At 39.9% G+C, this 16,630-nt stretch overlaps 1 protein-coding gene across 12 annotated transcripts in view; it reads left to right on the top strand.

Moving 5' to 3' along the window:
- The window catches only part of NCKAP5 (NCK associated protein 5), a 632,725-nt gene that overhangs the window by 561,292 nt on the left and 54,803 nt on the right, over positions 1-16,630 (top strand). For all 12 annotated transcript variants that reach the window (XM_079992729.1, XM_079992727.1, XM_079992728.1 and 9 more), the window contains 2 exons: positions 10,598-10,915; positions 16,338-16,474. In XM_079992729.1, the coding sequence (XP_079848855.1) occupies positions 10,598-10,915; positions 16,338-16,474 (455 nt within the window). The remainder of the gene's footprint in view (positions 1-10,597; positions 10,916-16,337; positions 16,475-16,630) is intronic.

Raw genomic sequence — 16,630 nt, 5'->3', positions numbered from 1 at the left:
TAAAAAATATAGCCAGATGCATTGCATGGAAGGAAAGAATATGATTAATGGGGTCTATGCATTAAGTCTGGCACATGTCATACTGTAATGTCTCTATTAAGCTTGACATATTTGAGTAAATAATGTTCGCCTTACAACTGAAAAACCAGAGTCAGATTAGGTGAGTTCTTTAATGAATTATTGAGATAGAGCAGAATCGTGCAACAAACTAAATGGGATTGAATGACAAAGTACAAATAGATCACACTTGCAAGGTTTGCTTTTAGAACCGAAAGGCATTGATTTGGCAAGGGAAAGAAAACGGAAAAAATAATAATTCCAAAAGTTCCTCCCATGTGAAACAAAGAGCTACGTGCAGTAGATGTATTTCTACTTCCCGCCCCCTCCCCAAAGTAGTCTTTCATCATGAAACCTCACAGTGCTTGAGAATGCAACTTATCAATGTCAGTCTTAATTTCTTCCATCAACCCTTTTGATAGAAATTGAGAAGAATCATTTAGCAATAATCTTATCACTGTTGTAGTGTTTGAACCATTCATTTTACACATGATCAGATAAAGGAATTATATTTGCTTTATCTCCTCATTTGCCATCCAAAGAAATCTATAGAACCCCTAAATGTCTTTGCAGGCATATAGTAGGTTGCCAGCTGTGAAAACACTGTCAGATAAAAACCAGTAGCACTGAATCAATTTCCATTCTCTTTTTTGTGTGGGGGATATATATATATATTTCTTTTTTTAAAAAAAGGTATCTATTCTGAGGTGTTGCAGCTTGATAAGAAGAATGGCAGCAGATCAAGTTTTTCAACAGGCATTTATGTATGCACAATGTTACCTGTAATCACACGTCTTCTAGCACTTCCAGAGGGAGGCTTGTTTCCTAAGGCATCCGAGAGACAACCTGGTTTTTAAAAAAACGTATTAGACCTAACAAGAGCATGTGTATACACAGACATCATTCTTTGTAGTCAGCGCTTTATGGTTTTTGAAGAGAGGACTAGAGAACTGAAATGTAACTGAAAAATTGACACTGGAAGCATACGTGCCAGTACATTTTTCATGGAAGTAGTTGAATGCCTGAAAAAAGCATCTGTTATATGTCTTTCCATTTAAAGAACGATCCTCCTTTTATCAACTTTTTAAAGGGGAACATTAAATAATGGTTCAAAATCAACATACAGGTCTGATTTTGAAAAGAAATGCAGCATAATATCTTCTTGCTTTAAAAGTCAGCCTTCATTTTTTTTAAAAAAAATCTTATTTATTTAAATCATTTATAGTCATCCTTTTATCAATTTCAATACAGTTTACAAAAAGTGTACATATTCAGCAGATAAAAGCACAATTAATCTTTATGTGATAGAAAATTAGTCTCCACTCTGGGCATCATCTTTGTTATAGGAATGATTGGATGTTTGCTAAACTCTGAAAGTTCTTCGGATAGACATAGTTAACAGGGACTTATTGAAATGGTGTCATATAGAAATAACTGCACTTCAGGCATATACACATGTAATAATAAATCGTAACTTGAAGATTATATAAAACCCTGTCCTCCCTGAATAATAAGAATCTACCATGCATTAGTATCTTTTAAATAATGTCAAGTTACTGTTCGTCACAGTCTGGCGGAGACAAATAATTGCTTTCTGCTTCTAAGAGATAGTACACATGGCACTTGTCTAATTGCCAATTTTTCTGCAGCATTACTGTAGCATGCAGTTTAGTTATCCCTCCACTAAGGAGAACACAATAGCATTTGGCTCAACTTCCTTGTTAAACAAAGTATTTTTTTAAAAAAAACTTTTAACCTTCCGTTTATGTAAAGCTAAAATACTGTATTGTGATATCAAGGATTCCAGAAAAACTAGTATCTTCTTTAAGCTAGATGCAGATGATATAGTAACTAATGTCTGGAAATATGTATGTATATTTCCTAACTGATAAGCACTTGAAGAGCTGATTGTACATAGTAATGTGATATAAGTCAATGATATTATACCAGTTTGTACCGTTTGATTATTTGAACGTTGGGTAATTGAGCCTGTTTTGCTTTTTTCTCAAAAAGGAAAGCGTTTCTGTTTGTTTGCAAGATCCTATCCACAATTATGTTCTATTAAGTTGAGTGAAATATATGTGCTTGCAAGTAGTTTTGTTGCTTGCTTCCCCCATGTTTTTGGCCAATCATAATGGTGGAATATGTTCTCTATGCAGTGTTGTTGTTTCAGGCTTCCCTTCTTCCAGGGTTTCTGTAAGTTGTAATTGTGGCCTGAGTTGCACGTCACACTAAGCCAAACCACTGCTTAGCACAAATGTGTGAGAGCTCCTGGAGAAGAGATTGCAGACATTTTGCTCCTCCCTGGTAGTTCTGCTGCTGTGCTGTGCTTGAGCGAAGTAAAGGCTTGACCTACTGTGTCATCCAAAACTAGACTCGTGGCTTTACAGGGTAAATATTGGTCACACTTCATAGTTAGTTTAGAGAGAGCTAAACCACAAGCCTGGGTTCAGACACGCTAAGTGTAGCCATTGCTTTGTTCAAAAGCAAAATGATACTGATCTCCTCTCTGGGAGCCTGCACATTTGTGCTAAGCTAGGGTTGGTTTAGTGTGACTGCAAACCAGGCTTTTGTGTTCCAAATATACTTTTCACTTAGAAACCACATGTTGGTGGCATCCATATGTCCCAGGAGAGAATGGAGGAGTGTGATTTTGGGGGTAAGTCAAACTGTTGGAAGGTTACAACACCTGTATAAACCGATATAGGAGAGAGATGTTTTGTTGCAGCTGGGGTGGATGAAGGTTGTGCACAATGCAGATGCAGATGCACAATGGCGTTACTTTTCGCTGCACTCCTCCCAGCAGTCATTCCTCCTGTGGTCACTGCTGTGGATACACAACTTGACTGTCTCTAGGCACTGCACTCGTCTGCAAGGGATTCCCACACGATAGCAACATCAGTATGACATGTAAGTCTTTTTTCAAACGCCAGGATGCTCCAGTGGCCAGGTCACAAGTATCTGCTTTTAAAGTTAGTCTTCTATTTTAGATTTTGCATGTAATATGATATGCTTCATGAGAAACCTTAATGCTTAGGTGGCTTTTTACAGTATGCTTCCACTCTTGAAAGGGTCAAGGTTTTGGTAATTGTTATATAGGCAACCCCAGATTTGTGGGGGTGGGTGTTTTGTTCTAGGTCTTCACATGCATCAGTGGAGTGAGCATAAGCCCACTCCATCCTGCTATGCCCTGTTATGCTCCCATCCCATCCCTCCCTCCCAATTACACCCCCTTTTCAAGCCACTTCTGGGTCACCATGATGCGCAGTCATGGTCGCACATCAATTGGACAGGCGCAAATCGGTCATTGTCTGTACATTGGATATAGATATCGATGTAGACAAGCTTAAAATGTGAGCCAGCTCCCTATTCAGGAAATGAGTGAAGGCCATTTAGATTTTAGAGTAGATGTCCACCAACATGTAACCTGACTCTGATAGGAACATAGGACGCTGCCTTATACCAAGTAAGAGAATTGGTTACTCTAGCTCAGTAGTGTCAATACTGACTGGCAGCATCTCTCCACAGTTTCAGACAGGGGTCTTTCCCAGCCCTATCTCTGCCAGCAATTGAACTTTGAACTTTTTGCATGCAAAGCGTGTGCTTTACAACTGAGCTATAAGGTTGCACTGTTGAATCCTAAATCACGTAAGACCCATCAAGTGAATTAATATTAATTACCTACCAATTTTCATTCCAGAATTATGTCTCCAAAGCTCAAACTAGCTTTTATATTTCAGACATTTGTTGCATGGAAAACACACTTCTTGAAATAAATCAGTATTCGAATGTTGGCTTTAAATCATCACCATTTGTTACTAACTGCTGCTTCCTGCTTAGCTACTGCTCGCTTCAGATTCAGAGATTAGAATGTCATTTAGTCTGGGGGAGGTGAATTTGTGTTCTGAAAAGGAAGGGAAGCTATTTCCGATGCCATATTTGTATCCATTCATTCTTTTGTGTCGGGCCTGGCCTATGTAAAAACCAGAAGGTCATTTCTGGCAGATTGTCCCATATATATTGTGGCTGATGTATTTAGGTCCTGTAATACTATTGCCAGAGTAGACATGGGGACAAGAGTTGACATTTGGATTTGTTGTAGGGTCTGGTCCTTGTTTATTTCTCTGTTGTGTTGCCTGCTCTTGCTGCTGAGTAGCTGTTTTTGGTTGGGGATGAGGTCATCGGTAAAAAAAAAAAGAGTACAGAATTGTCACCTAAGGACTGTGAGTAGTATCATTGTCCAGGATAAGCTTTAGATCTCTGATGATTTGTTGTTGTGGTTTTAGCTGGGAGTCATAGGTAACAAGAAGTGCTCTGGGTCTGTTTCATAGTAGATTATTCCTTGATAGAAACCAGACAGAAGCATGTAAATATCTGCAGTAGGTTTCTGATATAAGTTGATGCTTGTATGTCCATTATGTAGTTGCACAGTAGTGACCAGAAAGTGGATGAACTACATGGGATGATTTAGGCTCAGATGAGTAGTGTTAAGTAGCTGAAGCCTTAGTTGAACTATATTTCACCCTTTTACAGCCATGTCAAGTTTACACCTGACAACTGGGGGTCACACTCTGTGCATCTGAAGGATCTGGTCCGTGAAAGCTTGTGTTATAATAACATTTGTTAAGCTCTTTAAGGTGCCACAAGACTCTTTTTGTTATTTCTGCTGCAAGAGACTCACAATACTTTCCCTGTGGAAATTATTACTGAAGGTGGTTTCACTGCTTCTCAGCCTTAGACATGATTTGGCTTTTTTAAAAAACTATAAACAACTGCTTCATTCAGCTTTGACTAATTAGATCAAATGATGCTATAGCCCTAAAGAAATAATCCACTTTAAAACTGACATTGATTTGGCAGATATATATTAGTGTGTGTGTTTTTTCACTTGTTTTAGCATTTCTGAGAATGGAAAGGACAGGCAAATAAAGAGATCTGCTCTGCCATCTGTAGTTTGAGATTGTCTTGCCAACAACACATGTAGCTTAAAAGTGTTCATTAGTAGCACACAACAACAAAAAAGGCTGTAAAAACCTATTTGCATTGGAGGTGCTATGAAAAAGAGAGACTAATATTTGGAAGTTAGAACATTTAAAAATTATTGGGCCAGCCTGGACTGCTATGGTCTCCACATATTTTTTTATCAGGAACAGTTCAGTGCAACTTTGAAGGTGTAGGCATGTCCCATTCTCACTTATGGCTTGCAGAACAAAATTACTAATATTACAGCAAGGGCTGAAGAGAGGAACAGAGTGGCTGGGGTACATTAATTAAATGTGAATCCAAATGATGTTGCAATGTTTATTTTTAATAATGTGTACTCTGTTCTTCTGCACAGCAGTAGTCACTCATACGCACAGCAGTAGTTAAAAATTCAACAAAAGCAAAAGCATGGAAATTGTCAACAGAATCAATAATTTGTTTAAAAGGGAAACTTTTCAATTGAGTATACTGCTGCAGTGCACTTTATATGGGGATGCCTTTGAATATGGCTCAGAAATGAAAGCTAGTGCAGAATGCAACTGAGTGTTAGTTGGGGCAAGACACTCTGAGCCTACTACTCCAGCTGCAATGGTTGCCAATTCATTTCTGGGCTCAGTTCAAAGTGCTTTAAAGCCCCAAATTGTTTGAAACCAAGTTAAGTGAAAGGACAGTGGGCATCCATGTGAATCCATGTGAACCATCAGAGGTTCTGCTTATGGATCCACCAGTGGATACAGTTAGATGGGAGACAGAGATTTTTCATTGGTGGCACCCTGTTTATGGAACTCCCTTCCCGGTGAGTTTTATGTAGCACTCTCCTTGTTTTCTTTAAGAAGAGCCATAAAAAATCATTCCGGTCAGCTTTTGGTTAAGATGAGCTGGGGTGGCTCATATTCAATGTTGGGAATGAGGGTGCTGGCTATGGTATTTCTATGTAGTCTTGGTATCTCCTGATTGTCTGCCTTATATATAAGGAGTTAAATTATGTATTCATTTTCATTACGTAGTTCATAATGTTTTATTGTGTTGTGATTTTTATTGTGAGCCACTTTGGGAGGATCTGTGATCCTGAAAAGCAGCACAGAGGATGTCAGTATAAATGAATAAGCAGAGAAATAGAATTGGTAGCAGAACACAAATAGGGGAAACTCACCTAACTTTTTGGAGCAGAGTTGCAGCATCACATACAGGGTGCCATGGCAGAAAATACCCTCTCTCATGTTGTCACCAGCCTTGGCTCAGAAACCAATGCATTGTTAAAGGCGTGGTTTTTAGGCAAAATATTTATATGGGATCATATGGGGAGAACTTCTTAAGATTCACAGTTTGAAAGAATGAAAACAGAATTTGAAAGAGCCTTGCTTACTAGGGCAGAGTTAAATAACAAATGGAGAATATTATAAAAACATCAATACATAGGAACATAAAATTGAAAGGGAAAAGATTTGTTACATCATTTTGAGTATCGTCAGCCAATGTGAGATAGCTCACCGCAGTATATTCTGAAGTCCTTTATTCAGTCTAATTTGAAATTGCCCAAGCAGTGGAACTTCTAACTTTTCCCTTGAGGGAATCTGCCACAATTTTAAAGAGCTTGCTATCGGGAGATGTTATCAGACATTTAGCCTAAATTTTGCTCAGATTTAAGCCAGCACTTCTAAATCGGTCTCTTGGGTATTTACTTTTTAAGCTACATGTAAATTCCCATTACAATCCTTTTAACCGCTATTTGGAGATACTAGCTCCAGGACACATGGGTAATATATTTAAGTGACAGAGGCTATGTTCATGTGAACAAAAGCAAATATCATTAGGTCCTTCAGTAGGAGTTAATCAGAAGTCTGTGCCTTCCGTTTGGTGCTGTTCATGCTTTGTATACCTAAATGCATTCCTAACTTGCCCTTCACACAAAAGAGAATATAGAAATGATGTGAAAATATAAAGAATTAATCTTTACTTTAGCAAGTTTTCACATGTGATGGGTGGGCTCATGTTTTGCACTGAGCACACCCAGGATAAAAGCAGGATCCCACATCCTACAAGCCATATGTTTAATGTAACATATCTGATGCTGAGGTTTGTTTGTTTTTTGGAAAGGATATAATCTTGTTGGTGTGTAATGTGGTTACAAGAGAACAAGCTTTTTCAGTGTTTGCATCATTAATGTGGGGGGGCCCTCCCTTTGGAGGTTTGGCTGGCGTATCCTCCTTTTGCACAACTTTAACTACCATCTCACCCCAAGTTCCAACTACCTCCTTAGGTTTCCAGCTGCTAAGGTATCTAAAAGGGTGTTCTTTGGTTGGTTTTAGTTTTTAATAATGTGCTCCTCGGATTCTTTTTTTCCTCATCACTTATACAGTGGTACCTTGGGTTACAGACATTTCAGGTTACAGATGCTTCAGGTTACAGACTCCCAGAAATAGTACCTCGGGTTAAGAACTTTACTTCAGGATGAGAACAGAAATTGTTTGGTGGCAGCAGCAGGAGGCCCCATTAGCTAAAGTGGTACCTCAGGTTAAGAACAGTTGCAGGTTAAGAATCGACCTCCAGAATGAATTAAGTTCTTAACCTGAGGTACCACTGTAGTCTGTTCCCATTTCTTTTACCAAAGTTTGTGGCCCTTCTTGTTTTCCTCATTTGGAGGATACTTCCATTTTCTGATGGAAGCCTTCCTGCCTCTAATAATTTCCTTAACTCTGTCTGTTGACCACATTGTTGTCCTCTTGGCCCTCCTTGTAGCTTTCCTGATCTGCAGTATACATATTAGCCCAGCTTCTATTATTTTGGTTTTGAATAACCACCAAGAATTATTGAAGGATTTCAATCTCTTCCTTTCAACCTCCTTTCTACCAGTCCCATTTTGAGGAAATTTCTTCATTTGAAGGACCCAGTGCATAAGTCATCATTTTCCACTCCATCACAAACCCCATAAATGTATATTGATGATAGGAACCAAAATTATAGTTCCATTAACAGCCATAAGCAGGGATCCAACACAAAATGTAGAGAGGAAGAGGGAGGAGGGAGGAGCTGCCGTAAACAGAGTTACAGCATGTAGCTGTCTTGACTCTAGAATTCAGAGAACAAAAGAGGCTTGGGCTGGAGTTTTTCTCCCTTGGAAATAAATCTTTTGAGAATTGCAAGCTCTGGTTGTGAAAGAGTGTGCTGCCTTTCTATATGGCTGCCTATAGCAGTTTCGGTTTCTTTGTCTACATCATTCCCTTTTGCCACTAGACATTTGAATTCATTTCTGTAAAGCAGTGGTTTTCAGTCAGTGTGCCATGGGACCCTGGGGTGCCTTGAATGATAGTCAGGGATGCTGCGGGCAACACTGGCCTCTGTCCCTCTTTTCTTCCCTCCCTCCTCTGATACCCTCTCACATCTCTGCCTTCCAAAGGCTTGCTCAGCTGTTTATTGCAGCAGCCCCGGCTATAAGCTCCACAGGCAAATGGTACTTCTGGGAGGCACCTTTATTTTGGGGGGGGTGGAGAGAAGGTCAGAGGCCAGGGACAGCAGCAGCTGCTGTCTGGAGTACTTCCAGGGAGAGGGGAGAGAAGAGGAGGCTGAGAGAACCCTCCACAAGCAAGGGTGTTCAAAAAGGGGTGAGGGACTGCCAGCTTTGCAGGCAACAGGTGACATAACTGGGCTCCTGAGCCCCACAGGGGTGCCGCAGAAAGAATGTAGTTGGTTAAGGGAGCCATGGACTCAAAAAGGTTGAAAACCTCTGCTGTAAAGTCTTCTCCATTATCAGTGCTTTAAGGGGGGATTTGATTTAATTGCCTTCCAGTTCTGGAATATTTGATATTTCTGATATTACATGTACTGTGCAAGCTGAAGAGGTGGGCATCTAATTTGTACAAGTAGAAAGATTCTGTCATGTATTTGTTGTCTTCACTGTACAAAACTAATGACCCTGCTGAAACTAGAAATGAGGATTAAAATGGTATTCAGCAAAAGGAAAATAAATTAAGCCAAATTGGACATAGTGAAGGCTTCTGTTATAGTTGGATGCTGTGGTCAGAAAATATATTATTGTAAAGAGGGATTCATAGACTACAACATCATGTGGTCTATAATAAATTATCTGAGGCCTTACCACTACCCTGACAGACATGAAAATGTCAAAACAAAACTCATCAATGAAAACAAAAGGCTTAGGAAAGCAGAATATTTTCTGGATTGTCTTCCATCTCCACCTCTCTGCAATGTTAGTGAATACATATAGATCAGACCATGTGGTGAGCATGATTAGATTTGAATGTACCTGCAGGGCTGTTATGGTTGCCACTGCCAGCACCCTTTGGGAAGAGTTGCTTTTTAAGCCTGGCTTAATACTCTGCGCAAAAGAAGCAAGCTGAGTCAACTGATCACACACTCTGAGCTTTAATTCCATATATGGGGGGCTGTCCGTGGTGCTGAAACGGCAGTCAGTTGTGCAGAAGCAAAATTACTTCCAAAGTTATTCCAATGCTTTCTTAATCTCACTTTTTGTAAACTGAGAATGTTTTCCTACTCAACCAAATTTTATCTGAAGTTAAGTACATGTAATAGCTAGAAGGTGTCATATATATATATATATATATATATATATATATATATATATGGTCCTGAAAAAAACCCTATGATTTAAGATACTCACATTCTACCTTGACATTTATTCTGTGTAGCCTGTAACCCCATAGAGTTCCTATACTGCGTTGAGGTTTCTGTGCTATAAACTAGTGAGGTGCAAATGAATTTGGATGCCCATACTTGAGTTATGTAACAGGGACAATATTTCTTGCTGAAGTCCCAGCTATCGAAGACTGGCACATCCACAAATAATTAATGAACTGGCTAAACAGGCAAACATAATCACTGGTAGCAGCTAACTCTTTTGGATTGAGATGCCTTCTGTTAACTCAGTGAACATAATCATATATTGTTGTGGATAAAATCAGCCCACGGCAGTGTGTGGAGTCTAAACAATAATAGAAAAAAGCTGTGATGAAAGTCCGCCTAGAAAAAAACAAAATACTACAGTTGTAACAAAAGGTATCATCTTACCAACTGTGTTATTCTTTGAGCTTTGTGTACAAATGCTCCTGATTAAACTGAATTCAATTGCATACTTAAGCACTTTGCTTAAGAAGATTATGAATTGGGCCTTTTATAATGTATGTCTCCTAATCAAACAGACACAAGTTAGTCATGCAGCTATGATTAATTCTGTGCTGAGTTTTTTATTTCAGTTGAGAAACAGCACTTTTTTCTTACGAATGAAAAAACAATCTATGCCAAAATACTGGAAGGACCCCATTACCATAAGCATAGTACTTCTTTGGTACCAAATATCTTTCAACCTACGATCCACTGGGTCTGTTCTAGACCAATATTGTACATTATGACCTCTAAGATTTCCAATGTTTTAGCTAGAGATGCTAGAGGCTGAACCTGATGCCCTTTGTGGGTGAAGCCGTTTTCCCACTGCTGCACAAAAGTTGTTTCTTCAAGGTGTCCTTTGTTTTTTGTAGTTTTTGTCAGGTTCTCCAAATTACACTGTATTCCTCTTTCTTAGAATCCTGCTGCCAAATGAGGACGCTGGACAGTGGGATAGGAACCTTCCCTCTTCCGGACTCAGGAAACCGCTCGACTGGACGACACGTTTCTAAACAAGAACTGGATTTAGAAGCTGATGTTTTCATATCACCTGCACAAGCTTTCCCTCCGGCTTCTTCTGAGAAAGCCAAAACCCTTGAGCGAGAAGTGCCTTCAACAGCTAATAAGGACCAGGGATCTGTGGAGAGCATAATAACACATTCAACATCAGATCCTGCCATGACTGCTAAGGGTGTACAGACTTTTCAGAGTCGCCTTCCAAAGCCAGCTTCTGCAGGTAAAATGACAGTTGTACTGGAAATTAGATCTTTTGTGCCCTGGTGCCTGTTCCCATTAGTGGAGACCTGTACTAATGACATTGGGTGAAAGACATATGAAATGTACAGCTGAAAAGACTCTTCAAGTCACTGCAGAAGGTTAACAAGCTGGAGACTGCACTGACATGGAAATCTTGTTAAATAAAATACTAATCTATAAAAAAAATTGCTGTATGACACACCATGTCTATAAGCAGTCCAGTGATAAATTTAAAGCATACACCAGGAATGTTTACCAAAAACAAGTCCAAGAGGCTTCAGAAATGTCACAACTTTTGCTTCCTAAATTTTCTTTAAATATAGATATTACAATATTGTGAAAGTTAAACAGCAGTTGCTTTGCTAATAGAATGTGGTGACTTCTGATAAATGTTGGAATGAAATTTTCTTCCAATGAAAGGACAGATCCCCATGATTACTCCTGTAATATGATGTTTACACTTCAAGGTTAATACACCACAGTCCCCGGGATGAATGGACAGCTGCCCTCTTGTTGATCAGCATGGGTTGGATCCATATTAAGTTACTTGAACTTTAGTAGTATTTAAGTCCTGGTATCTTTTTACATAGATTTAAATGGGATCTAAGTGCAGCTAACATTATCCAGCTTGATGTGTCCAAACCTTTCATGCAATATAATAGACATTTTATCATAATCAGGCTGGCTATTGCAAGGGATGCAAGCTATGTCATGCTTAGCTTATATTAAGACACCCACTGCTTGTTAAGTGTAATTGTTGAGAGTCCTGTTTAATTCATGGCGCTGTTAGGGTGGTTTAGAATAGAGGTATATTTTGTAAAGCATGGATGTGCTTACCTTATTGACTCCAGAAAACTGTAGCATGGCAATGACACTTCAGAATCATGTGCAGATACTACTGGATAGTACAGTTTTCAGACATTGTCCAGGGGTGCATACTTACAACATAAACTGTTAGATAGTGGTTGCTCCCCTGGTCCAACAAGATTTACACTGGAGCAATTGCTAACCATGAAATAAACATAAAGCTTGAAGCAACCTAACAATAAATGTAAGTTTTTGATAACTATGAGTACAACACAGGGATACATCACTATACAAGGAGCACAAAATGCTGGAAATCCAGCTAGGGAGCATGTGCCCTTATATATAAAACATATAAATCAGTAACAACATGGAATAGAAGTGGTATACCAAGTCCCCAAATCTTCCATTTCTTGTTCTTAGGAGTACTTTTTATTATATGTATACTCAGTATAGTTCCTAATGCATAAAGCTATTCATTTGTTGCATTATGTATGGGGTTCAGGGCTGAAAAGATACCTTTAGAATGAATGCTTGAAGCACAGCAGCACTTGTCTTTGTTGTTGTATTGTCTATTTCCTCCTACTCCCCTGCATTCATCAGGACTAACAGTGGTTTGCCTGAATGCTTACCATATACCTGACTTTCAGAACTTCACTCAAGGCACTGTTGTGATTACGGAGATAGCAGCTTAATTTAAGAACTGAGGGCTAGAGAAGGAGGGAGAAATCTATTCCAATGTTGCCCTGATGTCCTTCAAAGTGGCTTCTGAATGAAATACAGGCCAAGATGCTCAAGGCTAGACTCCCCACCCTCATGGTTGCCTGCAGGCCATTCTCAACACATTCCTCATTCTTCCTCCTCTGTTCAGCTCTCCAGCATTCCTGTGGAAAGCCAGCCCCAGGGAACCAGCTTAGTAGATAAATTTAGGGCAGAGTACTAACATTCCCTTTTCTTCCCTTCATGCTTTTACTAAGCAGTGGCAGCTCTGGGTAGCTCATAGAGGAGGCAGTGACTGTGGGAACACTAAGCCATGCCCATCAACTGTTCAACCATGCTGCATTTTTCATGCATGGATAATCCCACCCTTTCCTCAACACTCCAGACACATAGGACACAACACTCAGGACCCACAAAGGCTGAAAAAATTGATCTGGACAAGAATTCTAGGAATGGACACACGAAAATAAAATGTAAAAATCTCATTTCTGCACACAAAGACAGGGCTAAAGTGTTCTGATTGGAAGAGGAAAGCAAAGGAGTGTATCGTACTTTTCCGTGTATAAGACAATGTTTTTTATTTTTAAAGTATGTTAAAAATTTGGGGTTGCCTAATACACAGTGCATAGAGGGGCTATGGGATTGGTTGCTGCTGCGAGCCTAAAACCAGTGGTGTGTTATTGGTGGCTGCGGCAAGGGCTGGTGTTGATTTGCTGTTGTTGCGGCAATAGGGCGGGCAGTTGGCGGCCTCTGCTGGCAGTGGGACAGAGGATAGGTGGCTTTTGTGGTGCATGTGAGTGATAGCATAGGTCAGGTGGTTGAGCAATTTTCGGTAATACCCCCCCTTAGAAAAGCTCAACAACTCTGGGCAATCTCACCCCATTTTCTTAATATGTAGCCCCCCAAAATAGGGGTCATCTTATACACGGGGGCGTGTTATACACGGAAAAATACGATAGGTTATCAGCTTTCTCATGTATATCTTTCTCCAGTCTCTCTAGAATTAATGTATTTTATTAATGATCAGCTGTATTATGTTCTGCCTTATGAGAACCATGTGTCAAAATCCCATCTTTTCTGTACATTAGCCATGTGACTTCTGTTAGAGATGCATTAGTGATTAGTCAAATGCGGAAAGTAAAGGCTTGTGATAATGAATTACCGTATTTTTCGCCCCATAGGACACACTTTTTCCCCTCCAAAAATGAAGGGGAAAACTGGGTGCGTCCTATGGGGCGAATGCAGGCTTTCACTGAACTCCCGCAGGGCTGCCTAGGCTGCGGATAGCAGCCTGCCACCCGGCGCACAGGGCACCCTGAAGCAGAGCGCCCCTCGCGCCGGGCAGACATCTGCAGCTGCCTGCCGCCCAGCGCGCGGGGCGCCCTGAAGCAGAGCGCCCCTCGTGCCGGGCAGACATCAGCCAGCCCCACAAGCTCGGGGGACAGCGGGGAGGCACAGCGCTGCCATCCTGCTGTTCCCTGACCTGGTTTTGGGGGAGAAATAAAGGAAAACATTTTTTCCTTTATTTCCCCCCCCAAAAAAACCTAGGTGCGTCCTATGGGACGGAGCGTCCTATGGGACGAAAAATACGGTAGATAAGGCTAGCATTGCTTAATCCACAACCCCAAGGTAATTTGAAGCACCTTGGGGTTGAGCCAATATGATTATCTTTAGGAACCCAAAATCAAGGTACCAACCCATTATTTGAACAATAACTGAGACCATAATTTTATTAATTGTTATTGTTAATAAAACAATATTTAAAGTTAAATTGAGAAATCTTTAAAGACAGCCATCCAATCCTGCAGCATGTAAAGAACACCCAGATCTATGCAAGGATGACAGTTACAAGTCCAAAGCCAAGCAATTATATCCCCATTGAAACATTCTGTATTCTGTGGATCATATGAAGATCTGGACCAAAAAACTTATCTCCACTGGAAGGACCAGCCCAAGACATTTTGCTGCCTGAGGCAAATGACAAGATGGTGGAGCTGGCCTTGCCAGCCTGTTTAAACATGGCAGTTGATGTAACCTGTGAGACATTTGGCTGGTTCCCATGTCCTTCCTCCATGTTAGGACCAGGACTCACTCACTTACTCTTCCATTAGATGGGAATAAAATGAGTCTGCTTAGATTTTGTTAACTTCAACTCGGCTAAGTTCTGAATCAGGCTTTCTAAGTGCTTCATAAAGGAGAGGTGGCGAGGGGGACTCATGCAAAAGGACCACCATAATATGTTTAGCCTGCATAACTATGAAGCAGAATCACCCTCTACCCCGCCCCCATCCATGTGAGAATTAGAGATTTGGCTGAAGTCTATGGCAAGTGTACCAAATAATGTTTTGCTAATGTGTCAATATTTAAATTGAGCAAAGGAGTAAATAGGCACCATTAAAGATTCTTGTGAGTTTATGTGAAGTATTCTAATTAAACATGTTGGAATTTAGTTGATTTAGCAATATTCCCAGTGCAGTTTTGCACCGTAGTTATAATGGAATGCAAACACACAAATTGTACACCCTTCATTGGAAACTCCCCTGCTCATTTCAAATCAAAGCAAAAGAAAAGATATTTTTAATTCATGTTATTTTGTGTGTGTGTGTGTGTGTGTGTGTGTGTGTGTTAAAAAGTGTATTGTTAATTAATAGCACAACTAAGGGAGATTCAGAAGAGAAATCTTAGTTATAGATTATATGCTACATGCTTGGATAGCTACATGTGTGACCTCAATTCAGCAGTGTGCTATGCAGTAGACTTCATGATTAAACACTGTCATTATAACAAATTGAATAGAAACTGCAAGCACTGAATTGCTTCATAAGAAGTCAGTAGCAATAAGATTGTCCTGAACTTAATGCTAATATTCACTGCACCAGGCTTCCAGGGTTTGTTTCTTAATTAAATTGTCTTGAAGGAATGTAAAAAAGTAGTATATAGCAGATTGGGAGGTCAACTTTCCCATTCTCAAAGTTTATCATCTGACCCATCTCCCCCATCTCCTCCCTCCCCCTTTCTCATACACACACACAACAATTATCAGTGAATTCTACAAAACACAGTGGATTTACTTGCATGTGTGTTCTACACAATGCTGTTTCAAAAAGAAAGAAAGAAATGAGTTGGCTGAAAGCATTTGTGCTGAGATATTTTTCTTAAAGTCTGCAAGTTTAAATTATCGGCCCATGATCAGGGATGATGGAAATCATAGTCCAACAACATATGGAGGACCACAGGTACCCTACTCCTGATCTAGGTCTATCTGTATTTACCCTTCCTGCCACCCAAACACATTGGGAACTGAAAGAAACTGTGGGAAATAGAAAGAACGGTTTCTGAACCCTTCATGTCCCAAAAACAAGGGGTGACACTGAACTGTCCACCCAGTGCCTGGTTGCACCAGGCGTGTTCTTTACTCATGAGTTATTTACATGGAAGTGCAAATCCATTTTACTGGAATCATAATTGGGACCTGTGTGAGATGGGGCCTGTGTGGGATACGTTGCACAATCTATTCCTCATTACTGCAAAATAAATAAATAAATAAAATTTAAAATTTAATTTAAAAAAAATGTATACATGAAAACCAAATCCAATAGAGGTTCAGAAATGTTTTCTGGGCTATTTAAGGGATGTGGCTCTGGAGACTCATTTCTCCTTTTCCTCTTCTGTCCAGTGGATGCTTCTTCCCCATTTACTAGGTAACCATTTCAGATATTGCTTTCCTAACACATTAAGTAAAACTCGTCTTTGTAGAAGTGCAGTGCATTCAGGGTGGATCAAGTGAAAGAACTTGACCCTTTCATGGAAATGGAATCAAACGCTATTTTTCACACTCTGATGTTCAAAATCTTTTGCTGCTACTTTCTCTTACCCAGGAATAACGAGCCCTGTGAAAAAAAGTGGACAAGAAGAGAGTTCTCTGACTTCTGTATCATTAAAGCATTCAGAAAAAGAAAAATGTGGCAACAAGATGTTTCCGGATTGGAGCAGCAAAAAAGCTATTAAAGCCAAGGTACAAATGAAAGAGGGAAACCGGACACATATATAATTTCCTTTAAGTAGCTCAGGCAACAGACAATGGGGCTATAGTTTCATTTTGCTCTACTTACATGTGAAGTAGGTAGAACTGTATGCTTTGCATACAGAATGTCCAAGCTTGAATTCCCAG

Source organism: Podarcis cretensis (assembly GCF_951804945.1).
Source record: "Podarcis cretensis genome assembly, chromosome: 1".
Lineage (NCBI taxonomy): Eukaryota > Metazoa > Chordata > Lepidosauria > Squamata > Lacertidae > Podarcis > Podarcis cretensis.
Note: the sequence above shows the minus strand (reverse complement) of the source record. Positions and strands in the feature narration are given on the sequence as shown.